At 41.9% G+C, this 27,563-nt stretch overlaps 1 protein-coding gene across 3 annotated transcripts in view; it reads left to right on the top strand.

Annotated features, from left to right (window-relative positions):
• The window catches only part of FMN1 (formin 1), a 402,801-nt gene that overhangs the window by 150,498 nt on the left and 224,740 nt on the right, over window positions 1-27,563 (top strand). For all 3 annotated transcript variants that reach the window (XM_054716379.1, XM_008142957.3, XM_008142958.3), the window contains one exon: window positions 14,533-14,594. In XM_054716379.1, the coding sequence (XP_054572354.1) occupies window positions 14,533-14,594 (62 nt within the window). The remainder of the gene's footprint in view (window positions 1-14,532; window positions 14,595-27,563) is intronic.

Genomic DNA, 27,563 nt, shown 5'->3' with positions numbered 1-27,563 from the left:
GGACCCTTGAGTCTGCAGGCCGACGCTCCATTCACTGAGCCAAACCAGTCAGGGCCTTTAGCTTTTTCTTGTCTGTGAAGCTCTTTATCTGACCTTCAATTCTTAAAGATAGCTTTGCTGGGTAGAGTAATCTTGGTTGTAGGTTATTGCTATTCATCACTTTGAATATTTCTTGCCACTCCCTTCTTGCCTGCATAGTTTCTGTTGAGAAATCAGCTGACAGTCATATGGGTACTCCCTTGTAGGTGACTAACTGTTTTTCTCTTGCTGCTTTCAAGATTCTCTCTTTGTCTTTTGCCCTTGGCATTTTAATTATGATGTGTCTTGGTGTGGTCCTCTTTGGATTCCTTTTGTTTGGGGTTCTCTGCGCTTCCTGGACTTGTAAGTCTATTTCTTTCACCAGGTAGGAGTTTTCTGTCATTATTTCTTCTAATAGCTTTTCAATATTTTGCTCTCTCTCTTCTTCTGGCACCCCCATAATTCGGATGTTGGTACACTTGAAGTTGTCCCAGAGGCTCCTTACACTATCTTCATATTTTTGGATTCTTTCTTCTTTTTGTTTTTCTGGTTGGGTGTTTTTTGCTTCCTCATATTTCAAATCTTTGGTTTGATTCTTGGGGTCCTCTAGTCTACTGTTGGATTTCTGTATATTATTCTTTATTTCAGACAGTGTATGCTTAATTTCTGACTGGTCCTTTTCCATTTTTTTTTTTTTTTTGGCATTCTCATTAAGATCCTTAAAGGTCTCACTAAGTTCCTCAGAGGTCTCACTAAGTTTCTCAGCAGTTTCTAGAAGATTCTTGAGTAACTTTATAACTGTGGTTTTGAACTCTATATCCAGTAGTTTGCTTTCCTCCATTTCTTTCATTGGTGACATGTTTCTTTGTCTCCTCATTTTGGCTGCTTCCCTGTGTTGATGGAGTGGCTTTGTGTGGTAGGTGACCTACAGGGCCCAGTGGCTCAGCCTCCCCAATCACCTGAGGTGGACACTCTTGGTGCACACCTTTGTGGGCTGTGTGCACAGTCTTGTTGTAGTTAAGCCTTGATTGCTGTTGGTACACTGGGAGGAATTGACCTCCAGGCCAATTGGCTGTGAGGATCAACTGTGTCTATAATGGAAGAACTGCTGTGCTGGAGACACCCTATGGGGCAGGATTTGCTTCAGTAGGGCTTTGGTGCTCACTGAGTCTGCCTCTTGAGTGTTTCACTTATGTATGTGAGGAGTTGAAATCTGGTGTTGTCTCACACTGACTTCTAGGTGCACTGGTTCCTGGATCTCCAACGAGGTGCAAGTCAGGTACTGTCTGAGGCCACCCAGCAGGAGCTACAGGGAGATCTGCAGATTTTTCCTCTTTGCTTGGGTTTTGGAAGTTTTGGAGCTGTCTTACCCAGTTGCAATTTATTAGGTTAAGCTGCGAAAGGGCAGGCCATTCATATGCAAAAGCCGCTGCACACAGATTGGGCGGGTTTGTAAATTGGGTGGGGCGGTGTCTCAGGGAATCACTAGGGCATGGCAACCAGCAATGGCTGCCAGTCAGCCGTCTCTGCATCTCCGCTTTTCCACGTCTCTGCGTTTCCGTGTCCCCACATTTTTGCGTCCCCGCGTCTAGCGTCCCAGCGCAGTAAACAATGATTCCTGTGCGCACCTCTGTGAGAAAGCCACCCTCACTTTCCGACCCAATGCTAGACAGTACAGTTTCTCCCCGTAGGAGTCTGGGTCCCCAGAGTCTCGCTGGAAACTGGAGTTCAGAGCAGTCGGGAGCTTGTATCTCCTTCCCGATTGAAAAAACAGCGCACTCAGTTGCCAGCCTGATTCGCCCGCCTTTGTAACTCTGCTTTTCTGAGACTTTGCACCTCCTACACAGTCTCAATGAGCTTCTTTCTTTTCTTCTAGTTGTAGAACTTCTATTCCACCAGCTTTCCCGTGGTTCTGGGTGATAGTCGTTTTGTCTTTTAGTTGTAGTTTTGGTGTGGTTGTGAGAGGCAGCATGTACAGGTGTATACCTTATGCCGCCATCTTGATTTTTCCCTGCTCATTTTTATATTGATTGCTTTTCAAAAGTTTTTTATAGTACTTGATTGTTCTTAAAACTAATCTTTTGTTGGTCATATGCTTTGCAAATGTCTTCTCCATTTATGTATGTGGCTTATTACTTTTTATTAAAAAAAGCTTTTTAAAAAAATTATTGATTTCTTGATTTCAGAGAGGAAGAGTAAGACAGAGTTAGAAACATCAATGATGAGAATTATTGCTCTGCTGCCTCCTGCACACCCCACACTGGGGATCGAGCCCATAATCTAGGCATGTGCCCTGACCAGGAATTGAACCATGGCCTCCTGGTTCATAGGTTGACACTCAACCATTGAGTCACACTGGCTGGGCTGTGGCTTATCACTTTCTAAGATATCTTTTAATATACTGAATTTTGGTAATTTTAATATAGTTGGGTTTAAAAAATGTTTTCCTTGCCCTGGTTCAATGGTTAGAGCATAGGCCTGCAAACTGAAGGGTCCTGGGTTCAATTCCTGGTCAAGGACATGTACCTGGGTTGCAGTTCATCCCTGCCTTGGTTGACTGGCAACTGATGGATGTGTCTCTCAAGTCAATGTTTCTCTCTCTCTCCACCTCCCCTCCCTTCCTTCCACTCTAGCTAAGAAGCAATGAAAAAAAAAAATCCTCAATGAGGATTAACAACAACAAAGTCTTCCTTTATTTTTTAAAAAACACCTTACTTAAGAAATCTAATGTTCTGGCCCTGGCCAAGTAGCTCAGCTGGTTAGAACATTGTCCCAGTATGCCAAGGTTGCAGATTCACTCCCCGATCAGAGCACATACAAGAATCAACCAGTGAATGCACAGATACGTGGAACAACCAATTGAGCAATTGAGCTCTCTCTCTCTCTCTCTTCCTCTTTCTTTCTCTAAAATCAATTAAAAAGAAAAGAAATCTAATGTTCTTCCAAGGTTTTTTCTGTTAAGCTTTCACAGTTAGATTTTTAATCTCCTGGGATTGATTCTTTTTAAAGTATGAATATTTTTCTTAAATCTGGATTAAAATAATAGTCTATCCCTGTCCCCCCCTCCCCCCAGACTTCAGTGCAATCTGAGATCACACAGTCAGTTTCCATATGTGCATGTCTCTTTTTTATAGACTTCCTTTTCTTCTATTTCATGGTCTACTCTGTTATCCCTATACCAATGCCAGTTTCTTAATTATGATTTGTCCGTATTCTCCTTTTCTTATTCCTGCTACATTTCTATTATTCTTCAGCGTTTTCTTTTATTCACACATCCTTTCCTTGACTGTGCTAGAGTTTATTCAGCTCTTGAGTTTTGCATTTCAATGACTATATTTTACATTTCTAATATTTCTAAATTTTATAGTCATCCACTATTGTTTTATTTTGTTTTCACAGTATGCTGTTCCTGTCATTATTATTTATAATGGTTGTTATCCTTTTATCTTTGTAAGGATTCTAAATATTACTAAAATATTTCAGTTTTTAACATTTAAAATTTGTTTTATGTGATTTTCTGTCTCAGTTGTTTTTGTTGTCTGTCTTGACATCTAGGTTCCTTCAAGTCTATTGGAAGTTTGGCTTGAAGGTTCATGACATGTAGGATGCTTTAAAAAAAAAGATGTCTCCTCTTCCCCTTTACACTGGTCTGTTTTGCATTAGCTTCCACTGGTCCTTGCAAGACCCCCAGCCCAGAAGGTGGTCTTACAGTGGTGTTTGGGGTTCCCAGCCCACGGTGTTGATGTGGATGTTGCAGATCTCATCGCTGGGGACAGGAATGGACAGGGCCTGGAGATGGCTCTTAATCTCTGTCTATAGCTTCCTGTTTAAGCCCCCAGGTAGTAGTTGACAGCAACTTCTATCTTCCCTCTACCATCTGGGAATCCCACTGTGTCCTTTTTCCTAAGCCACAAGCCTGGCCCTGGTTTCCTGCCCCACAGGGTCTCTCTCAGCCCCTGTTCTCTGCAGTAACCTAACTCCAGGCCACCTGACTGCCTCTGGAACTGGGGAGCAGCAGGCCCAGAGCTTCCAGCCCAGAGCACCCCTTTGCTGCTTTGTTCCATTGCTGTTTCTTAGAAATGTTATTCTGTTTGGTACTCGCCCATGACTTTAAACTTTCTTGCTTCATATTTTAGATTTTATCGCTATGCAGACTTAGGAGGGAATGAAAAAGGGTGAACCTATAACAACTGGAAGTCTATTGGGTCACTTTTAATTTTGGAAATGTGGTTGTAAATATCCCCTACTGGTTCTAATTTTTCTCATATAACTACCATATCCATACTAGTTTATCCTTCATATCAAATAAAAACGTTCATTTCATAGCTGTGATGCACCCTCATCTCTCCCTACCTGCCCGCCCCTGCCAACTCCAAGTGTTACTGTGCCATTTGGTAGCAAGTTTTGTTTAAATATGAAGTATTGTGTCTGCCACCTAGTGGCAGGCATTGGGTAAACTAAATGTTTTTCTGACAAGTTTTGTGCCTCTATAGGTGTTTTGTGGCTTTTATTTATTTTATTTAGTTTTACTTTTTTTTTTCTTTCCCAATTGCAGTCTACATTAAATATTATTTTGTATTAGTTTTCAGGTGTACAGCATAGTGGTTAGACAATCATATACTTTACTGCATACATAAAACTACATAGATAGAAAAGGGAATATACGTTTATCTGAGCTTGTGTCCCTAGAGTTCTAAACTTCTTGGCATCCCTATTTTAACAGACTAGAAAATAAATGTAAGAGGAGAAGCAAAATGAAAAGATAGGTTATCGAAGTGTTGGCAGCTAGAAGTTGATTTAATGACTGTTTTCTCCATGGTAAGCTGTCCATCAAATTATGTTTGGCCTTTAATACTTACCTGGGGAATCCAGGTAAAAATCAAAGAGACATAGCCATGAACTTGCTGACTTTTGTATATATTTCATACCAGCATCCTAGTACATAAAGACTCAATTATTGTTCTGAGATAATTTTTTGACATAAATGATATAAATATGTTGCTCTTTCCCTGCTTCATTTATCCTCTTCTCCTGAGCCCTGTCTGTCTGTATTGGTTGGTGAGACTCCATTCCAGTTATTTTAAACCTCCAAAATGGTCTGATCTTCCAAAGTAAACCCAGCTAGACACTTAACAAATGTATTCATCAGCTATTGCTGCAATAATGCTGTGTAGCAAACTATGCTAAAACCCAATAGCTTTCAATAACTACCACCCTAACTCATTATTCTGTAATCTTTATTCTTTCATCATTTTTCTTGTGGACTCCCAAAATGAGTATTCTACAAGTGAGGGCATTAGCTTCCTGCTTCTACGTGCTGCCCAGGCATCATATTGCATCATCCTTGTCAGGAATGGGGATGTGTTTTCTTGCCAGCTGTCACACTGGGGCTGTTGGTAAAAGTATTTATTTGTTTAAGGAGGAGATGAATCAATATTTCCTGGGTGTTAGCGTTGTGATGATCTCCTTTATCAAGCTGTTAATTAGTCATAACCATATCTGTCACACCCTTACAGGCACAGTTTACACAAAATTAATCATTTCAAAATATATTCTCTGTAATTTCTATTTAGAATGTAGATGTTGTTCCTAAGGGGCATCAGTTTTACAAGAAGGTTGGTTTAGCTAACCTTCCTTTGCATACTTTGTAGAAACTGAGAATTGATTAGGGTTTAGCTATTGATCATCATATGGTTTAGGACTCAACATTTATATGACTCACATTTACTAAATTGCCCTCTTATTTTATGAATCTAGAGGCTCTTTTGTGCCTATGTAATACTCTTTATTTGATATATGATAATAACCAGAGCAATCTTATTTCTTATATTGTAATGTTAAAGTATGCATAAAATGGCATAAAACACAGAGGTTAAAAAAATAACTTTTCGTTGAATGCCTATGTGACACCACCTTGCTCAATCTATCATGACCTAACTCAATTTCTCTTCTCCTGGGTACCACTTATCCTGACTTTTGTTAATATTATTTTCTTTTCTTTTATAGTTGCTTTTCATTTATGTGTACCTAGGATTAGAATTGTTGGGTAGGGAGTAGGCGTATTTTTCAATTTATTAGAAAAAGCCCAACATTTTCCATAGGGATTGTACCAATTTGCACTTGTGTATGAGAGTTCCCATTGCTCCACATCTTCACCGACACTCAGTTTTGGCCTTAAATATTTCTAATGAGAATGGGCACATTTTAATTTATTTATACATTATTTGTATGTCCTATTGACATTTTCTATAATTTTGTAGGAATTATTGATATATATGTGTATGTGTGTGTGTGTATATATATATATACATATATATATATATATGTACACACACACACACACAAATACATATATATATACACACACATATATTTATTTATAGTATTATTTGTTTCAAGTACTGGTACATTCTCCTTCTCTGTGGCTTGCCTTTTCTTTCTCTTATGGTGTATTTTTATGAAATAAAAATTGTTCTTAATTTTAATGTAATGAAATTTATTATTTTTCTTAATATGTAATGCAGTTTGAATCAAATTCTTCTCTAGCCTGAGGTTTTAAAAAATCATGCTATATTATCTTCTAAAACAATGATGGTTTTGTTTTTTATAATTTAGCTCTTAAACAACTTAGAATAGATTATTATATGGTGTAAATTTGGAGTCCATTTTCATGTTTTTCCATGTAAATATTTATTTTTCCCAACTCATAGTTAATGAAAAGATAATTATTATTGCAAACAAATATCTCCCATGCTACTCTGTCATATACCAAGTGACCATAGATTCGTGGTTTATGTTTGGGCTCTCTAGTCTATTCTTTTAGTCTATTTGTTATCCCTGTGTTAGTACCACACCACTTTAATTATATGGTGATCATTAAAAATAATTTGTATTAGGTGGTCTTACCTTTTATTTATATTTTTAAGATTATTTTTGCTCTTTTTTTTTTTTTTTTGCACTTCTGTGCTTCAACTGGTATTTAGATTGATCTCCTCAATTTCAAACAAAACAAAAACTATTAGAAATGTTGAATGGGATTGCACTGAATCCATAGATCAATTTGAGAAAATCAATATCTTTACAATATTGAGTTTTACCAAAAATGGCTTGCCCACTACCTGTCTATATTTTCCTCTGTAATATATTTCAATATAGCATTTCTGATTTCTCATGAGGTCTTACATATTTTTGTTAAGGTTCTTTTTAAGTATGTTGTCCTAAGCAGGAGCACTGTAAATGTTATCTTAAGTTTTATTTTTTATACTCTTGCTGGTATCAGAATTTTTATATACAGATTTTAAATCAAGCAACCCTACTAAACTCACATATTAAATCTAATATTCTAGAGAATCCTGGAATTTTCTAAATATACAATTATAGTGAATAATAGTTTTATTTTCCCCTTTCTATATATGTACATACATATACATGTGTATGCCATGTGTTCATGAGCATATTTGTTTTCTTTTTTCTTGTCCTACTGCACCTGATAGTTCCCTTAGGAAAACAAAGAATAAAAGTGTAGTAACATGTATTTTTGTGTTATGCTGAATCTCCTAGGAAAAATATTTAAAAGTGTAATATTTGATATAGATTTAAAAAATTAATATACGATAGAATTCACTTTTTTTCTTTTTGGTGTACAGTTCTCTAATTTTTAACCCATGTATAGATTCATGTAACCACCATCATAGTCAGGATAGAAAATAGTCATATCACCCAAATGGCCCTTTTTGTGCTAACTTTATATCCTATCTAATAAAAGAGTAATATGCAAATTAACCACCACTCTGCTACACCCATAAGCCACGCCTACCAGCCAATCAGAGCAAGTATGCAAATTAACCCCAACCAAGATGGCTGTGGCCACGGAGTGAGCAGGAGGGAGGCTTGGGTTTCCCTGGCGATGGAGGAAGCCAAGCTTTCCACACACCCTGGCAGGCCCAGGCCTCCACTCAAGGGTACAAAGTTTCAATTATAGAAGATAAATAAATTCCAAAAGAAATGGCAGTAGCCACAGAGCTGCAGAGAGCAGGAGGCTAGGGTTGCCCCCGGCAATGGAGGAAGCCAAGTTTCTGTAGCCCTGGCCGGCCCAGGCCTCCACTTAAGGCTACAAAGTTTCAATTATAGAAGATAAATGAATTCCAACAGAAATAGCTGCAGCCACTGAGCAAGCAGGAGGCTTGGCTCCGCTAAAGGCTACAAAGTTTCAATTGTAGAAGATAAATAAACCCCAGATACCAAGGTCTCCACTTGGGTTGCCAGGGGGCGTGGCCGGCTTGCAAACCACCACAGGCCCCTTGCCCAGGCTCTAGTGTGTATGTATGTGTATGTGTATGTATGTGTATATATATATATATATATATATATATATATATATATACACACACACACACATATATATACACATATATGTATATATGTATATATATATATGTATATATGTATATATATACATACACACACATACACACACACACACACACACACACACACACTGCCCTCCCCTGCAGGCCTGGTCACCCCTAACTGCCCTCCCCTGCAGACCAGGTCCCCCCAACTGCTCTCCCCTGCAGGCCTGGGTCCCCTCCAACTGCCCTTCCCTGCAGGCCCGGTTACCCCCAACTTCCCTCCTCTGCCAGCCTGGTCACCCCTAACTCCCCTCCCTTGCAGGCCTGGTCTCCCCCAACTGCTCTCCACTGCAGGCCTGGGTCCCCCAAAACTGCCCTTGCCTGCATGCCCGGTCCCCCCCAACTTCCCTCCTCTGCCGGCCTGGTCCCTCCCAACTGCCTTCCCCTGCTGGCCATCTTGTGGTGGCCATCTTGTGTCCACATGGGGGCAAGATCTTTGACCACATGGGGGCAGCAATCTTGTATGTTGGAGTGATGGTCAATCTGCATATTACTCTTTTATTAGATAGGATAGAGGCCTGGTGCATGGGTGGGGGCTGGCTGGTTTGCCCTGAAGGATGTCCCGGATCAGGGTGGGGGTTCCCTTGGGGCGTGGGGCAGCCTGGGCGAGGGGCCTGGGGTGGTTTGCAAGCCGGCCACGCCCCCTGGCGACCCAAGTGGAGGCCCTGGTATCTGGGGTTTATTTATCTTCTATAATTGAAACTTTGTAGCCTGGAGCAGAGCCAAGCCTTCTGCTTGCTCCGTGGCAGCAGCCATTTCTGTTGGGATTTATGATTCTTCTATAATTGAAACTTTGTAGCCTTAAGCGGAGGCCTGGGCAGGCCAGGGTGTGCAGAAAGCTTGGCTTCCTCCCTTGCCGGGGGCAACCCAAGCCTCCTGCTCTTTCCAGCTCTGTGGCTGCCACCATTTCTGTTTGGATTTGTTTACCTTCTATAATTGAAACTTTGTAGCCTTGAGTGGAGGCCTAGGCCGGCAAGGGCAGGTGGAAAGCTTGGCTTCCTCCATTGCCTGGGAAACCCAAGCCTCCCTCCTGCTCTCTGTGGCTGTAGCCATCTTGGTTGGGTTTATTTGCATATTCACTCCTGATTGGCTGGTGGGCGTGGCTTATGGGTGTAGCGGAGTGATGGTTAATTTGCATATTACTCTTTTATTATATAGGATATATATACTAGAGGCCCGGGGCACGAAAAATTGTGCACTGGTAGGGTCCCTAGGCCTGGCCAGTGATCAGGGCCAATCGAGGCCTTCTAGCTGCTGGCTGCGACCTTCCTTCTGGCTGCCGGCCGGGGCCTCCCTTCCCTAGCTGCTGGCTGCCAGCCAGGGCCTTCCTTCATTCTACGCCGCCCCTCTGGTTGTCAGCGCACATCATAGCGAGCAATCGAACTCCCAGTCTCCTGGTCAAACTCCCGAGGGGACAATTTGCATATTAGGCTTTTATATATATAGATATATTTTTATTGATTTCAGAGAGAAAAGGAGAGGGAGAGAGAGATAGAAGCATCAACGATGAGAGAGAATCATCAATTGGCTGCCTCCTACACACCCCACACTGGGGATCAAGCCCACAACCTGGGCATGTGCCCTGACTGGGAATCGAACAGTGACCTCCTGGTTCATAGGTTGTTGCTCAACCACTGAACCATTCCACCAGGCTTACTCTTTATTTAAAAAAATATATTATATATATACTAGAGGCCCTGTGCACGAAATTCGTGCATGGAGGGGGCGTTCCCTCAGCTCTGCCTGCACCCTCTGCAATTCGGGACCCCTACACCTTTTTCTTATCTAGCTAACCTCTTCACATTTAAAATAAATTAACTGAAATATCACCTACTCTAGGAGATCCTCTTTGAACAAATGTCTTTACAATTTGTATTAAGTATTTTCATAGTATACCATTCTTTTTCTTTAACAGCTACTTAGAGTGGATGCAATGTGGTTTTCATTCTTGCATCTGAATTTTTTCTTCTTGCTCTTGTAATAGCAAAGCTTATCCAATTTACATTTGCCCTTCAAGGGCTTATATTTGGTTCAGTTTCTAGTTGGCTCCCTGCTTTTTTTTTAAGCAATAAATTTGGGTTGTGATAGTAAGCCTCACTTGTTATCAAGCCTGTAGGTCTCTTTATCTGAATATTTCTATAATACCTATCACTTTAGCATACCAGAGATTGTGTTCATTTATAGAAAATAATAATAAATGTCACCTGATCATTTGATCTTCTAGTAATATTTTATAGCAAGATGTATTATTCTAGTAATTTAACTATTACAAAACTGAGGCATACAGAAATAAATTACATTGAACAATAAATAATGACTCAAATATCAAAGTATGGTACACTTAGGGCCTCCCTTGTCCTATGCCTCAGATATCATAGCATAGTACACAGTTCACATGGAACTCAGCTTCCTTTAAAATAGGAAGGGATGCCATACTCATAAAGCAGCTACTTCCACACATATTTTTTTAATTTAATTCATAGCTCATACTCTTTGTACTAATTATTGGAAAATCATCCTAGCAATTGCCTCTGTTCCTCTCTGTATTGTTGCCTTACATTCTGATGTTATTACTGCGCTTTTATCATCCACTCACTCTAATAAGATTGTGAATTTTTTAAGGGCAGAGATCATGACTTGAGCTTGTGTTTCTCTGTCATGGTGTCTAGATAAATACTCAAATGCCATCCAGTCCAAATGACTGTGATGAGAGAGGCCCACTGTTGCTGGAGACCTCTGATTTTTATTTAAGGGCCTCACTTGTTCTGTGCCTTTACAGAGGGGTGAGTAGGGGCTGAGGGAATTTGAGAAAACCCAGACAGAATTCTCCTCCTAAAAGATTTTGCTAAGCTGGCCACCGGACCATCGGGCATTTGTCCAATTAAAACCCAGACACACAGCAATAACAAAGGCACTGGTCTCCTACTGCTAATGCATGCGGATCAAACCCCAGCCTGCAGGAACTCACCCTTGCAGTCAGGACCAGGCCACTGGGTAGACCTGGGCTGGTGCTCCTAACTCTGGGGAGAGGAAGACTTCCCGTGGCTGCAGGCTAGAGGCCTCAGACTCCACACCACCCGCCCCAACAGGTCCCTAGCACAGGTTGGTCAGCGGAGTGGCTTCTTAGCCTGGGATTACAGGGCGGCTTGGCCAGGCTCTGCTGGCCTGTTCACCCATGATCACGGGTCAGCTAAGCCTGGCCTGTTCACCTGTAATCGCCCCATGATCACAGGGTGGCTTGGACCCAGGCTCTTCACCCCATAATCGGGGGGCGGCTTGGACCCGGGCTCTTCGCCCCGTGATCGTGGGGTGGCTTGGACCCAGGCTCTTTGCCCCGTAATCACGGGGCGTCTTGGACCTGGGGTCTTCGCCCCGTGATCATGGGGCAGCTTGGACCCGGGCTCTTCATCCCATGATCGCGGGGCGGCTCTGCCTGTCTTGTTCCCCACGTGATCGCAGGGCCACTCGGCCTGGCCTGTTCGCCCCGTGATCGCAGGGCGGCTCGGCCTGGCCTGTTCGCCCCATGATCGTGGGGCGGCTTGGACCCGGGTTCTTCACCCCGTGACCGCGGGGCGGCTCAGCCTGGCCTGTTCTCCCCATGATTGTGGGGCGGCTCAGCCTGGCCTGTTTGCCCCATGATCGCAGGGCAGCTTAGACCCGAGCAAGGCAGCATCGGGCGCCGCCTGCCCGGGTCCAAGCCGCCTGATGCTGCCTGCTCGGGTCCCCATCTCATCTTGGATCTGCCGGCGACTTCCGGCGCTGCCCCCCACTGCCTGCCCAGGTCTCTGACTGCAGCTTGGATCCCATCAGCCACATAGGGCCTCTGCCTGCGCCGCCTGCATATGCATATTTACCCACCATCTTTGCTGAGTTAATTTGCATATCACTCCTGATTGGCTGTGAGCGTAGCAGAGGTATGATCAATTATCATTTTTCTCTTTTATTAGTGTAGATTTTTTTATTTCAGAGAGAGAGAGAGAGCGCTAGAAACATCAATGATAACAGAGAATTATTGATCAGCTGCCTCCTGCACAACCCCTGCTGGGGATCGAGTCCGAAACCCAGGCTTGTGCCCTGACCAGGAATCAAACCATGACCTCCTGGTTCATGAGTTGATGCTCAACCACTGAGTCACACTGGCTGTGCCGTGCTGACTCTTTATAGTCAAACCTTCCCTCATCTCTAACCTCTAATCACTTCTTCTCTGACCTGTTTTCATCCCTATGGTTTTGTCTCATCCAGAATGTCATATAAATTGAATTAAACAATAGTTAGCCTTCTGAGACTGACTTCCTTCACTCTACATAATGCCTTTGAGATTCACCTATGTTGATATATGTATTAATAGTTCATTCCTTATTATTGCTGAGTGGTATTCCATTCTATCGATATACCACAGCTTGTTTATACATTCACTCATTGAATTATGTGTATCTTCTGGCTCTGTAACTTACTCAGTTTCTTCCTTTTTAATGAGGAAAATGTACCCACATCATAGGATTATTGTGTGGATGAAATGAGTTAATACATGTGAAGTGCTTAGGTAACACCTGGTACATTGTAAGTGCTCAGTAAATATAATTCATTATTATTGTCCCCAATATTAGTAAAGATTTTGAGGTAGAAAAAAAGTTGATAAGTTCAAGGAATAGTAAGAAAGCCAGCGTGCCTGGAGTGTGCTGAGCAAGGAAAAGACAGGAAGAGGTATGTGGGAATCAGGTTCCAAAGGGCCTTATGGGCTGTAGGAGGGATCTGGTTCGTTCCTTTAACAGATCATTCAGGCTGCTGTGAGGAGAATGGGTTTTGGTGGTGGTAAGAGAGAGCAGATAACCTTTTCAGGTTACTTCAGTGGTCCAGGGAAAAGATGCTGGTGGCTTGGACCATAGTGGTGGTTGTGGGATGGTAGAAGTGGTTTGATTCGGGGCATAGTATGGATGTAGAAACCTCAAAATTTGCTGGTGGATTCCCAGCCCAGTAGACCACGTTCCTCATAAGAGCAGTGGAATGACTAGTCATAATTATCAACAGACACACTCCTCTCCGTTATGGCTTTACCAAAGATTTCCCGCATCCACTTTGGAACTGAAACCTAGCCTTTCATTCTGAAATTCACTTGAAGAAATAGCCTGTCTTTTCATACATCTTGAAATGACATCTAACTGACGTTTTTCTTATTCATACTCACAACCCAGACCCATTTGTAAAAAACTGGCTTATGCCACAAAAACGTTTTCTCACAGCATTTTGCTCTGTGGTTCTCTGCAGCCTGCATAGTTCTGTGACCCCACATACTTAGCCGTATTGCTGGGAATCAAGTTGTCATAGCTGCTTCATGCTTAGCCAGGGAATGGTCGTTTTAGTGGTTGGCTGCAGTTCCTGTGTACACTTGGGACTTATTGTTGGAATAAACATTATTAGACTCAGACTAAAATTGGACCAGGATTTTATTTTTGTCCTCCTTTCAACTTCAACTTACCCTACATTCTATTCTCTCACCCAAATGACAAATGGTCCTGACTTTCTGAAGTTGATCTAAAGATTAAAATCAGCCCTGGGTGCTTGCTTAGCCTTGCATTCAAATGGAGATTTTGAGGGTGGGGGGAGTGAATGGGGGAGTTAAAAATTGAATTCTCTGATCTCACATAGAAAGTTTTATTTCCTGTGTGTCTGTTCTTAACACATCTGTATTTGTTCTCTGTGGGGCCTTAGCTTCCAACTCCTCCTTAAAGACAAACCCTGACCCAGTCTTTATCTGGAACACTCATCAAGCTTTTTTTTTTTAACCCTATCCTATCTGCCTAATTTGGAGCTTATGATAATTCAAAGTTTGCTAAATGGAAGGAAATCTTCCTTTTATCCTGAGCTCCTTGTCCTGTCTTGTCTCAGTTTGCAACATCTCTTGTCAAAGGAATATCAAATTGTGGCATTTATTTACTCCAATTTGTGTGTGTGTGTGTGTGTGTGTGTGTGTGTGTTGTTGTTGTTGTTGTTTTTTCAGTCAGTTTACTTGTAGAAGCACCTCTGGAATCTTGGAGATGCTCACTTGAAATTTTGTATATCATTTTGTGCTTCTTTGTAATTGGCTTCTTTTGTGATCTTGCAGAATATCAAGCTGCTATTTTACACTTGAAGAGGGAGCACAAAGAAGAAATTGAAAACCTACAGGTATGTCTCTTTGATTCTATTGAACTGGTTGCTGAGGCTGATTCTTAGTTTCCTCATGTGCTGAAGTAAACATGTCCCCTTTGAAGGCATATTTACCTGGACAGCACCTGCAGCTTGCACCTGCCAGTGGGCACTGAGTCTGTCCTGGGGATGAAAGCCTTGGACTCTGTTTTTAATATAATTCAATTCTTATTTTTAAAAAATACCACAAATGCATTAGCATGGAGAAAGAATTTGGGGAAAATGATGGGCTTATTTGTAAAGCAGGAAAGATGATGGTGTATTTAGCCTTTTGTGGTTTATAAGAAGTATTGTTGGAATAAAATAAATAGTTATTTTTTGTAGGCACAGTGTAAATCATTTTGTTTGGCTTACTTCCATTCATGTGTTTGTATTTGTCTGCCTGTTAGCACATGCCTGCGATATGATGTCATGCAGATTAAGGCATTAAGGAAGTGAGCCTAGTAGGAGGAAGAGTTGTGTTGAGTTGTGTGTCCCCAGGGAGTGCTTGGAAATGGCTGACTTGATCCTCTTTGGCGAAGTTCAGAAAGACTGAAGCATCATTTCCTCCCACCATGTAATTGTCAACCCCTTATTTTTGGTGTTTGCTTGCTGTGCCTGTAACAGGAAGTTTCAGAGTCTTAATTTCAAATAAGTGAATATCGAATCAGGCACCGATTCTAGCTCACTGATGACTGGGTGGACTCCGTCCCTCAGGAGAGGACAGTAGCAAACTTTAAATAAAACTTGGTGCTTAGTGTTAACTGATTACTTGCTAATTCAATAACATAGTGGATCAGATATTCTCCTTTTCAGTAAGTGATAATGCACTTTTACAATAACTGAGACAACGTGTTAGAATATACATGAAGCCATTGCAAGTTGCAAAAAGATCATTAAGTTGTATGGTGTATAAATTCACGCCACCCCCATCCAGCTGGGTCTAAGTAGTTTGGAAGAGGGAATGAGTCTATTTCACAAAGAAATAAAAAGGTGGAAAAGTACCTCAAGTCTCCTAAGGGAAAAAGAGAGGCGGAGGCCCTTATCTCCTTTGTTGCAAAATGCTCTACAGAGACCTCTCTTTCTTTATCTGTGTTCTGATGTGCAAAAGATTCTCAGTTGTCTCTGAGGAGCTGAACTGGGATTAATTTAAGAAACAGGTTGCTTACTCGAGTAGGTACAGAGCGGTTCTGTGAGCAGAAAATTTATGTAACAGCTTGGTTTTAAAAGTTAACACTAGCTTTCCACAGGCTGTAGACCAGCCCTGTTGAGGACTTTGACCGCTAAATAATATTCATAGCAATAGCAGGCGCTTACAGTTTTTGAGTTCTTACTTTGTGCTGGTCATTGTTTTAGACATTACATACATTAGTTTGTGTCATCTCCATAAAAGTCCTATAATCTTCCATCTCAAATGAAGGGAAGGTTGGAGAAGGGAAAGAGAAGAGTAAATGGAAAAGAAAAAAGTATATTGGAATTGTGATCTCTATTTAAAATAAAATCAGAACAAGGTATGACTGGCAAGAGTAAAGGTTAAAAATGTTTCTAATTATATCTTAAGTGTTAAGTATCTCTGAAAGAATTATCTGCTCTTTAAATGCTATTTCCAGTAAACTATAAAGAATATTTTTGTCCCATATTTGTGATTTATAACCAATTGCTGAAATCATATACCTGTGATTTATACCTAATTGCCATGGCATACCACTGTCACCAGGGCAGGGCCTGGTGCCCAGTCTGTACAGCTAACTGTAGTCCAGAACTGTTTTAGCAGTCACAGATAACCCTCAACAGGAAACTGGCAACTCATGTTCTAGTTTTTATTGGCAAACAACATTTTAAAGATTGAATTAGTAATAAATATTTTAAAATATGCAGGGATTTCTAGCTGTTTTTTTGTTTGTTTGTTTGTTTGTTTGTTCGTTTTAAAGGAAAATATGTCAGCAGTGGGCTTATTTTCCTGTACGTCTTCAACCTGCAGGGTTGAATAGTAGGTATCCACTTCAACTGGTACACTTGTTCTCTGGTTTGCCACTGTCCCGCTCTGGGCCATTTCACTGGCCTGGCTCCTTTAAGCTTTCATTAACCCCTGTTCTCTGGGAGATGTTGAAAATATAGTAACTAGATTGGCAGCAACACAACCAGTCCGCACAGAAGCTGCTCATAAAACTGACAGTAACCTGGCCTGGCTGTCCTCGTGGTCACTCCCGGAATATCACCTCACCTGCTTTAGTCTACAAAGCAACGAAGTCACAGGACTTGTGGAAGGCAATGAATGGGTGGGAGGACTGCTGTGGCGATGTTCATTTCTTAGTATGTGATTTCCATTGGCAGCCTTCAATTGCCTGTTAGAGTTTCTTTCTCCACTTACAGCTCATGGCCAAGCCAGCGTGTTTTAGGACTTCTTCAGCATGCCCTTCTAGAATAAGAAAGATTTCGTGGGTAAAGGACAAGGGAAACGTGATTAATTATGTGACCAAATACAAGAATTGATATGTATCACATTTAATTTTTTTGAAAGTTTTCAGAGAGTTTAAAGAAACAACATGATTCAATAAACAGAGACCCTAAATTCAGAGAACCTTAATTGTTCAATTCTCTGACCTGCAAAAGGGATTCTTACCAACTACAATAATTTGGTTGGAGGTTGACATTTTTAGCCCCGAGTCCCAAGTCTTGTAAGTGGGAGAGTATGGAGTTCCAATTCGCATGCCTGCCATTGCGGAGTGCTGTACTATAGAGAGGACACAGGGCTTGGGCTTGGTAACAGTTTTTCAAGATGTGTAGCAACTAACATACAGATTCCCCTTATCAAAAACATAGGTTTGTTGATTATGTGAATGAATCCATTTCAGGAGTCTTATGTTTGTATTTTTTCTACACTAAGTCAATGCACTTGGCTGACTTTTCTATTAAAATCTCTGGTAGGAGAGTGGTGGCAGGTTGAACTGCCACAACCTTCATGGCGGGGTTCAGGTTCTGAAGGAGGGGCTGACGCACAAATGAAAATACCATATAAGAAATATGAATTTAGAAGGCATTGGGGCCAGGTGGAGCCTCTTTCTTGAAGAGACACACCAAAACTAGGTCCCATCTGCTTTTATTCAGTTTTAGATACATATCTTGCCCTCAGTAAAGCACAGCAAACAGGTAGCAGACCGACCGTCTCTAAGGTCAATAAAGTTCAGTAAAGATCAGTAAGGTCCAGTAAACATTTACTTGGAGCCTATCAGGTCAAGAGATTGCTTCGAGCCACTACTATCTCAACACCAACAGTCGGTGCTTAGTGTCAGCCCTGCTAACGCTCAGGGTCCATTGGCCTTCCGCGTTCCTTGGTGCACTCTCATGACAGTATTGGCAAGCGGTGTCTTCCCGCATTGAACATTGCCTGTGGCTTCCCTATTTCGTGTCATTGATAAATAGCCACAGCAAAATTATTTAATTTTGTCCAAGTGTGCCCTTTCTTTAGCAAACTGTACCTTGAGAATTTACCATCACTTACTTCATGATCCTGGGCATCATCTGGTTCATTTTTCACTTTTAGATAATTCTATGTTACTGACTTTAATTTTGAAAAGTTACCACTTACCTTTACAGGTTTTCACTTATTTGAGAAGTTTTGCCTGTGGTAGCCATTGCACTAGTTCATGATGACTGGGTAAAAACATAGTTCATGACTACTGGGTAGAAACATACTTTAAATCTGCCCTTCCAAAGCATATGATAAAACTAAATCTTTCATGCTACAAATAAAGAGTTATTTCTGAGAGCTTGCTTAGGAGCCAGGTTTGAAAACCACCATCACGGCTGTTGTACAGGTTGTGTGACTGTAAAGCTGTGATTTTATTTTATGCATGATGAGAATGTGAAAGAACTCAGGTCTTTGAGTCAGGGCTCAGTTCAGCTCCTTGCACTGTGACATTAAGAAATGAATCAACTTCTCTGGGACTTAGTTTTCTCAGTTTTCACATCTGTATAATAATACTCATGCTGATGATGATAATGTCCTTCTAGGATTGTTCGGCACAGGGTACACCCAATGGTACTGGTTATGTATTATTTCTCATTCCTTTTCTCTGCGCAGATCTCCTTATGATTAAGCAACTTGAGTTTAGAGTGATCCTCGGGCTCTCTTGGTTGAGGACTTCCTTGGGACATTTGACTTATTCTTTTAGGGTGATTTTTCCATGATCTTTCAGCTGTTCTTCTGCCTATGTGCTCTCTATCAGGGTAGTCTACGCCAGGTTTCCCGAAGCTCATTCCACTGAACTGGGAGCCTCTGAAATGCTTCTTGACAAAAAGATTTCATGGTTGTATAAGTTTGAGAAATATCTGGTTCTCCTATTGGGACTTTACCATGTATAGAGAAAAACTACAAGAAAGAAAATTGTATAACTTGTTTCCCACATAATTCTTTTCCCCCCAAATAACCTATGTTTTGGAATACTGTTCTAAGTTGATTTATATAATCTTATCATCTCAATGTAAGATTTAAGTTAAGTTCTTGAAGTGGTTTCAGCATCATTTTCATGCCAACAAGGCCCCGCACCCTGGGGGAGCAGTGGTGTTTGTCTCTACATCTCTTAAAAGTACCTACCAAAGTGCTTGGCATATAGATGACATGCAAATATTTCTTATATAACAACTTGTGATGGAAAAATAATAGAACTGAACTTTTTTTAAAAACAATTTTACTTCGTTATTATTATTTTTATTGATTTCAGAAAGGAAGGGCGAGGGAGAGGGAGCGTAGGATGGGTAGGGCTTCTTTGGCTCTCTGCTTGCTCAACTTTGAAAGTTGAAAAATAACCTGCATACCCCTTGTCTGGCTTTGAGCAGCTTTGGATAATTTAAGAATATTGGTTTTTGACCAGTACTTTAAGCAGTTTGGAAATAGGTGCCATGGAAATGACAGATTGTTTTTATCTGTTTTTAACTAATGTTCTTTGGGTTGTGGGATAGAAGACAAAGGACTAGCCAACAGTGACATTTCCTTTAGAGGAACCTTTTCCTTGTACCCCATTCATCATAACCATAGCCCTAAACTGAGGGAAAGTTTGCTGAGCGTTGGCCTCTGGCAGGCCCTGCTCATTGTGCAATGCAGTCACACTTCTAATATGGTAACTCTCTCTGTGAAACGATCCAGGGATGAATGCCAAACTGGAAATTAACTTACCCTGTACCTTGCTGTCCCCAAGAGAACCAAATGGTATGTTGGCCTCCATGAAGAGAAACTTATAGGTTTCCTTACTTTTCTCTCTCTCAAACCGCTCCACTGGTTACACATTGCTGTCGCTGAAACAAAATTGAGTGCAGACTACACTTAGGCTAATACAGCTTAAATTAATAGAGACATAAATCCTGAGCCTTTTCCATTTATTATGTTCTTTGTTATCAACACAATACATTTAAATCTGTTAATTCCTGGAGATTACTGCAATGGAAAAGGAGTAATTTATAGAACAATAAACAAAACTTTCACAAAGATGAAATATAATGATTTCATCAAACCCTTATGGTATTCCCCTAAGTGCTGATATTAGTATAATTCATTACTGAGATGCCAAAAAGAAGGAAAGAAAATTAAATGTTGAGAAATGTTTTAATTCATTGTTTCATTGTGCGTGTATAATACAATATTATGAGTTTAGTAGACTTGCTGGTTCACTGGTGTTGAGATGCCTTTTAGACCACTGGATACCTCGAAGCCTGTAGATATCTTTGGAGTCGAATTTTCATGAAAAACACAAAGCAGTTAATTCCCTGGCAGACTTAGCCCAGGGGCCCTTTGTTTCAGCCTTCAGGGTGCTATCTTGCCCCATGTGAGTCAGACAGTATGTCAAGCCATGCTTGCTAATGGAGGGAAGCTGGTTGTAGAACAAAGAATATGTGTATTACTCATTTGTGTCATGGAAGCTGATGCAGGTTGTGTATGCCCCCTTCATGCACCACCTGCCCCAATCATCTTTGCTGAGTCTTAAACTCTAAACATGAGCCACTTGTGTGGGCCAAGATAATTTTCCTTTTTGCAATAGTTTTTGTTTTTTTACTTTAGGTGACAGGCTGATATTGCAGCCGGTGACCTTCCGAGTGGTATCCTTTGCTTTCTTGACTCTTCATAAAGGAGGAAGGGAGGTATGTTAGCACCTGTGGGGGTGCTTCCTTCGCTCCAGACTTGTTTTGCCTCACCCAATAATTCTGTGAGTTTTCTATAATCATGTACCATTGGGTGAATAATAGGTTCTTCAGCTATAAATTAAGAGTGTAGGACTAGGTGGTCTAAGTTTCCTTCCACTTCTGAAGTTCTATTACTGTGGACTGGGCAGAGTGGTTCCATGTGTCTGCCTCAGCTCAATCTAAAAGACTTGGAGGTTCCCGTGTCCCACATTACCTGCAACAGTGCTAGGCAACTGGTCAAAATATAATGAACTAGAGGCCCGGTGCACGAAATTTGTGCATAGGGGGGGGGTCCCCTCAGCCCGACCTGCACCCTCTCCAATCAGGGGATGTCCTACTGACAGCTTAGGCCCGCTCCCCATGGGGAGCAGGCTTAAGCCGCTGTCTGGCCTCCCTCTGCAGGAGGCGACTGGGCTGATTAGGGGAAGGCACTGCCCCCATCACCCTGCTGCTGCTGCCACTGCCGGCCGCCACAGCTGCCAAGGTGTTTTCATCAACACGGATTCCAGTCCCTTCACCACGAAAAAATGACAACTTTCTTAAGGCATTTTCAAGATGTCCCTTTCATAGGATATGACATTTCTTTCTTTCTTTTTTTTTAAATCCTCACCTGAGGATATTTTTCCATTGATTTTTAGAGAGTGTGAAAATGAGAGGGAAAGACAGAGAGAAACATCAATGTGAGAGGGACACTTCAATTGGTTGCCTCCTGCATGAGCCCTGACCTGGGCCCTGGCCAGGGAGGAGCCTGTAACCTAGGTACATTCCCTTGACCAGAATCAAACCCAGACCCTGTGGTTGGCAGGCCGAGGCTCTATCTACTGAGCCAAACCAGCTAGGGCAGGATATGACATTTCTTAACCCCTCCAGCAGCAGACCTTTGTTTTTTCCTCCAGGAGTGAGGTGGAAAAACCCTAGATCACCTTCTTGGATTCTTATTACTCAAGTTACCAAGAACACTGCAAGTGGCGTAATAGGAGCTTAGCCAATGAGCGGTCAGAAAAGGTGTTTCCTCTGAAGCTCACGTGAAGAGGCGGTACTGCCAGCGCGCCCTGCTTGCAGGCCCTATTCTCTGTGGGCAGGCCCTGCTCTCTGCTCTCTGCAGGTCTGCCTGCTCGCCACCACCATGGATGGCAGGCAGGCCCCACTCTCTGCTTTTTGCGGGCCCTGCTCCACCTTGCTGTCTGTGGGCCTGCTCACAGCCGTGGCAGCTGGCAGGCCCTGCTCCGCCCTGCTCTCTGCGGGTCTGCTCGCCACAGCGCCAGTTGGCAGGCCCTGCTCTTTGCAGGCCTGTGCCATCCGTGGCTTGCCTCGCCATGCAGCAGTCCCTCCCACCCACCTGCACAAGTTACCTCCTGAGTGGTCATGACTGTTACGGCATCCCGGCTAATTTGCATAATACACACACACACACACACACACACACACACACACACACACACACACACACACTAGAGGCCTGGTGCACGAAATTCGTGCATGGGGGGGTGTCCCTTAGCCCAGCCCACACACTCTCCAATCTGGGACCCCTCAAGGGATGTCCAACTGCCTATTTAGGCCTGATCCCAGCATCGGGCCTAAACGGGCAGTCAGACATCCCTCTCACAATCCAGGACTGCTGGCTCCCAACCACTCGCCTGCCTGCCTGCCTGATTGCCCCTAGCCACTTCTGCCTGCCATCCTGATCACACCCTAACCACTCCCCTGCCAGTCTGATCGATGTCTAACTGCTCCCCTGCCAGCCCAATTGCCCCTAACTGCCCTCCCCTACTGGCCTGGTCACCCCTAACTGCCCTCCCTTGCTGGCCTGGTCACCCCTAACTGCCCTCCCCTGCCAGCCTTCTTGTCCCCAACTGCCCACCCCTGCAGGCCTGATCCCCCCAACTGCCCTCCCCTGCAGGCCTGGTCCCCCCCAACTGCCCTCCCCTGCAGGCCTTGTCCCTCCCAACTGCCCTCCCCTGCAGGCCTGGTACCCCCCAACTACCCTCCCCTGCTGGTCTGATCACTCACAACTGCCCTCCCCTGCTGGCCTTCTTGTGGTGGCCATCTTGTGTCCACATTGGGGCAGCCATCTTTGACTACATGGTGGCGGCCATCTTGTGTGTTGGAGTGGCGGTCAATTTGCATATTACCTCTTTATTATATAGGATGGTTGCTGAGTGTTCTGAGTGGATATTGTTAGAAATGCCTTCATGATTCACAGTATTTTGGTAGAAGCTATTTTTGAGGTAGTGTTAGGAGAGCCACAGAGCTCTTAAATTTGTGACACCATCAAGCACAACCCCCCAAAAGTTTATTTTATCAGCTCAGTGTTATTTAAAATGTCATCTTTGATGGATTTTAATGAGCATGTATGTTCTAACTTTCCCACATTCCCTGTTGTCTAATATCCAGGCCCCTTTCCCTGTTTGTGTTGATTGCCTGCCCTGTAGCCATCTGAGTTGGTGACTCTGGTTTGGAGCATAGAAAAGCTGGGTAAAAATGTCCACATCTACTTTTTCCATAGTGTCATGAGTACCAAGCAAAAGTCTCCTGGGCTTTTAGACTTTTGTGTACTTTGCATTTCTTTTCCTTTCCTTTTTTTCTTTCCATTCTACTGTCTTTTCTTGGAAGGGCTGTTGATGGGAGAGTGAGGGCAGCAGTGTTGAAAGGGTGCGTGAAAAATGTGTTCTTAGTTTAAAAAATTGGGTGTGGTCTATGTTACAGGACATTTTTAGGAAGGGGTGGGAAGAAAGGATTTGATTTCTAGAGTTTAAATGCTGAGTGCCCTTTGCTTTCTGACTTGATTGGAGATGATTATAAACATAGTTGTATGTGGAGAACGAAGGAACAACACAGCCAGGCACAGTACTCGGTGCTTCATGGGCACAATTTCTAATCCATGGAGAGACTCAGAGACGTGAAGTGCTATCCTGAGTTTTCACAGCTGGTCAGTGTGATGGCAAGATTTACTCACCAGGTCTGTCTGGTGTCTAAACCTGCTCCGTTTCCACTGTCACCTTGTCAACTGGTTTGATTCATTTTCTCCAGTATAATGATTTTTTCTAATTTTTTATTTACCAGCTTCCTCTTATTCTGTGGCAAGGATGTTTATAGAGCATCCCCCATTGTTATCCTATACAAGCTCCTTGTTTGATAAAACAACAACAACAAAATCCTACAATGGGGACATTTGTGTGGTGCTGGGAAAGGGAAAATAGCAACAGAGTCTTCTTATTTCAATGGTTTCAGAAATGACAAGCTCTTCTTCCCTTCCTCCTACATAAGCACAGGAGAAAAGAGCAGATAGAAGATTGCTTTTCACCTTCATTTCTTACAACTGGTCCTGAGCCCAGTTTGAGGAAGAGCCTCTAGTATTTGTCACCATAATTTTGATATTTGTCTGTGTTCATCTTAAAGATTTGAAACCTGAGTCTCAGAGAAATCAATTTCTGAGACCATAAATTAAGTAAGAAAACACTGGGGCAAAACTTCTTTCATTGATTTCTTCAATTTAAACATGGGGTTTCTCAGCTGTTTTTAAATCTTATTTTCTCCAACAGAGCTCCCAGTATTACTGATTCCTTAAGCACAGGTATATGTGGTTGTCCCCTCTGCTGTCACTTATTTGTAGAGTGTGCCAATGCATGATAAATGGCACCTGTTGCCTGTTCTAATAAGTCCAACCTGATGAGTTTTAGAATCCGTAGTGTGAATTTATTGTGTCTTTGTGTGTACACACAGGTATGCATGTGTATGCTTTGACCGTTTCACAGCAACTCTGTGTCCTAGCTAGCTCTGAGTCCTAGTGGTATTTATTGATCACCTACTATGTGCCAGAATTAAATGAGGATCAAATGAATTACTATGCCAACCCTATGAGGTGGCACTCTTGACTTCTGCACTCAACTGCCTATGGAAGTTTCTACATCTTGAAGGTCCTTGCCTAGAGTATTCATGACATGACCTTATTTCTTGGATCTGTCATTGGGTAGAATATTGGTCCTTAAAAGTTATGGACTTCAGGAGAAGAATATGTTAAAGAATAAATCTATATATTGAAGTCATCTAGTCATTCATTGAAAGAAATTCAGCATAACTCTAGGCAGATCAGCTGAGTAGAAACACAGATGTGAAATCTTCCTTGAGTTTGAATTCTGTCTCCACTATCTGCTGGATGTGTGGTCTTGAACTAATTATTTAAACCTTTCTGAGTTTCAGATTCTCCTCTGAAAAGTGGTTGTGATAATATCTTAACTTGGTGGATAGGACACTGATTGCAGGTGTTGTGATCGTTAAGTATGGGACCGGAAGTACAATGGCAAGTGGTAGATGTCCAATAAGTGGTAACTATTGCGTTTATTCTGAGGAGCAGCAGGTTTCATTTACTTTAAGTCAGTGGCTGTTGAGTATTTTATGGTGGCAAAGTTCTCCCAGAATAAACCATGTACCTATATAAAAGAAAACATTCTGTGATTAATGTACACTTAATGTTTCAAAGAGCATTGCTTTTAATATTTTTGTTATAACAGTGTTATCTCATTTTTATTACTGCTGCCATGATTTTATGAAGAAAATATCTGAATATGTAAAAACACCCCAATAGTTATAGCATAGATTTGGGGGGCCCTGAGGAAGATGTTGCATTTGCATTTCAAAATTGTTTTTGCTATGAAGATTAACTTTCTAAAGTATAATACTATATAATAAAAGCCTAATATGCTAAGTTGACTGGTCAGCCGTTCAACCAATCAAAGTGTAATATACTAATGATATGATAAGGCCACTCAACCACTCGCTATGATGTGCACTGACCACCAGGGGGCAGACGCTCCTACCGGTAGGTTAGCTTGCTGCTGGGGGGCTGATCGGGACTGAGCGAGATGGGCCGGTCACACCCTGGAGCCCTTCTGCGGTCCCTCCCTGGCTGGCCAACCTCCCGCGTCCCTCCCCAGCCCTGATGGTGCACCAATGGGGTCCCTCGGCCTGGCCTGCACCCACTCACAATCCAGGACCCCTCAGGGGATGTCAGAGAGCCAGTTTTGGCCTGATCCCACAGTCCAGGCCGAGGGACCCCACTGGTGCATGAATTTGTGCACTGGGCCTCTAGTTTTATATGCTAACTGTGCTTTTTATTGTTTATCTTTTATGTAATCAAATACTAATTGAGCATCTGTCAAATATAAGAGATGTGCTAGAGAATAAAACATCACTGAATAATGATGATAGCAATAGCAGCTAACACTTACTGCCTATTACTATATATACCAGACACCATACTCAGCACATACCCTGGATTCTGACTCAGAAATTACCGTTTAATTAGGAGAATAGAATTTGTACTAGGCTGAGAAGCAATAACTAAATGACAACTTAAACTAAGGCAGCTTAAACTAAGTTTTTAATAATAGCTAATATTAGGACCTATGCTAATGTGACTATTAGTATCTAGAATTTATCTGCTTTCAGTGTGTTTTGTGAATTTAAGATCTTTCATCTCAACTAAGATTTGTGAAGTCTCAGATTTTAGTGACTGCCATAAATGAGTGGCAGTTTCTTTTACTGTCTCTGGAAACTGCTGTAGGTATCTCTGTAAAAACGGTTTATGCTTGTTTTGTTTTAATACTCTGTATGGTATGACCTCTACCTGTTTCAAATAGATATAACACATATAATTGAAAGTATCAATTGTGACAGGTATATTGCATCATGTGTCCCTTTGTGTGATAGGTAATCTGGGTATTTTACAATTATTTTAGAAGCCATTTCCCAGTCTCACCACTGGAGGTCAGCTTGACCCCTTTTCTCTTAAAACTCAAGTAGATTTTCTTTTGATGATTGAAACAGCATTCCAATTCAGAGCTTTGCTCAAAACACATGAGAAATAAAATTTCCCTTAGCTTATTTAACAGAACAGCATTCACATATATGTGCATATTGGTCTTCACTCATAGGCATAATGCTTAATGTACTTACAGAAGCAATATGTGATGTGTTTATGCATACACACACACACACACACACATACACATACACACACACACACACATACACTATATGACAAAAGACAAAGAGCTACCTAAAAACAGTGCCTAATGAAATTGGTTATCTGTCTTTCATCTAAGAATGAAGTCATCAAAAGGAAATTAGAGGTCTCTCTATCATTCATTCATTCATTCATTCACTATATATTAAGTACTGGGTGTCAGGCCCTGTACCACCGTAGATGCTGGAGGGAGCAGAACAGACATGGTCCTTACTTTCTGGTCCTTGTAGTCCAGTCAGAGACACAGATATTAATAAAACAGCTACTCAATAAATATAATCAGATGAGTGCTTTGGAGAAATATATAGAACGAGATGCTATGATAGGCTATAATGTAGATTTGGAAGGTCAGGGGAGGATAATTTTTAGGAATGGCATTTAAGCTGAGGTCCAAAGGGTGACTAGGAGCATGGCTGGTTTGAAGGACTGCAGAGAGACAGTGTGACTGGAGCAGTAAGTGACAAGTAGGAGGAAGGCTGGGGTGAACCTCTGGAATAGCATTCTTCAGACTTGTTAGGCTGCATCTCAGAATAAAAAACGCATTTCATATTGAAACCCAGATTACATGTGTATGTGTGTCTATATGAGAAATAATAATTTTATTAAAAAGAATTTGTTTAATCTGATCTCCTGGTATGTTCAACTCTCTTTAAAAAAAAAAAAAAGCTGTGATAAAGCATAAGGTGGTTTGCTATCCAACTTATGGTTCATGGACTGCAGCTTGAAAAACACTGAAGTGGAGGAGGGCCAGAGGCTAGATTCTGGAG

Source organism: Eptesicus fuscus, chromosome 5 (genome assembly GCF_027574615.1).
Source record: "Eptesicus fuscus isolate TK198812 chromosome 5, DD_ASM_mEF_20220401, whole genome shotgun sequence".
Taxonomy (NCBI): domain Eukaryota; kingdom Metazoa; phylum Chordata; class Mammalia; order Chiroptera; family Vespertilionidae; genus Eptesicus; species Eptesicus fuscus.
The sequence above is the reverse complement of the archived record's forward strand: the minus strand, read 5'-3'. Positions and strand labels throughout refer to the sequence as shown.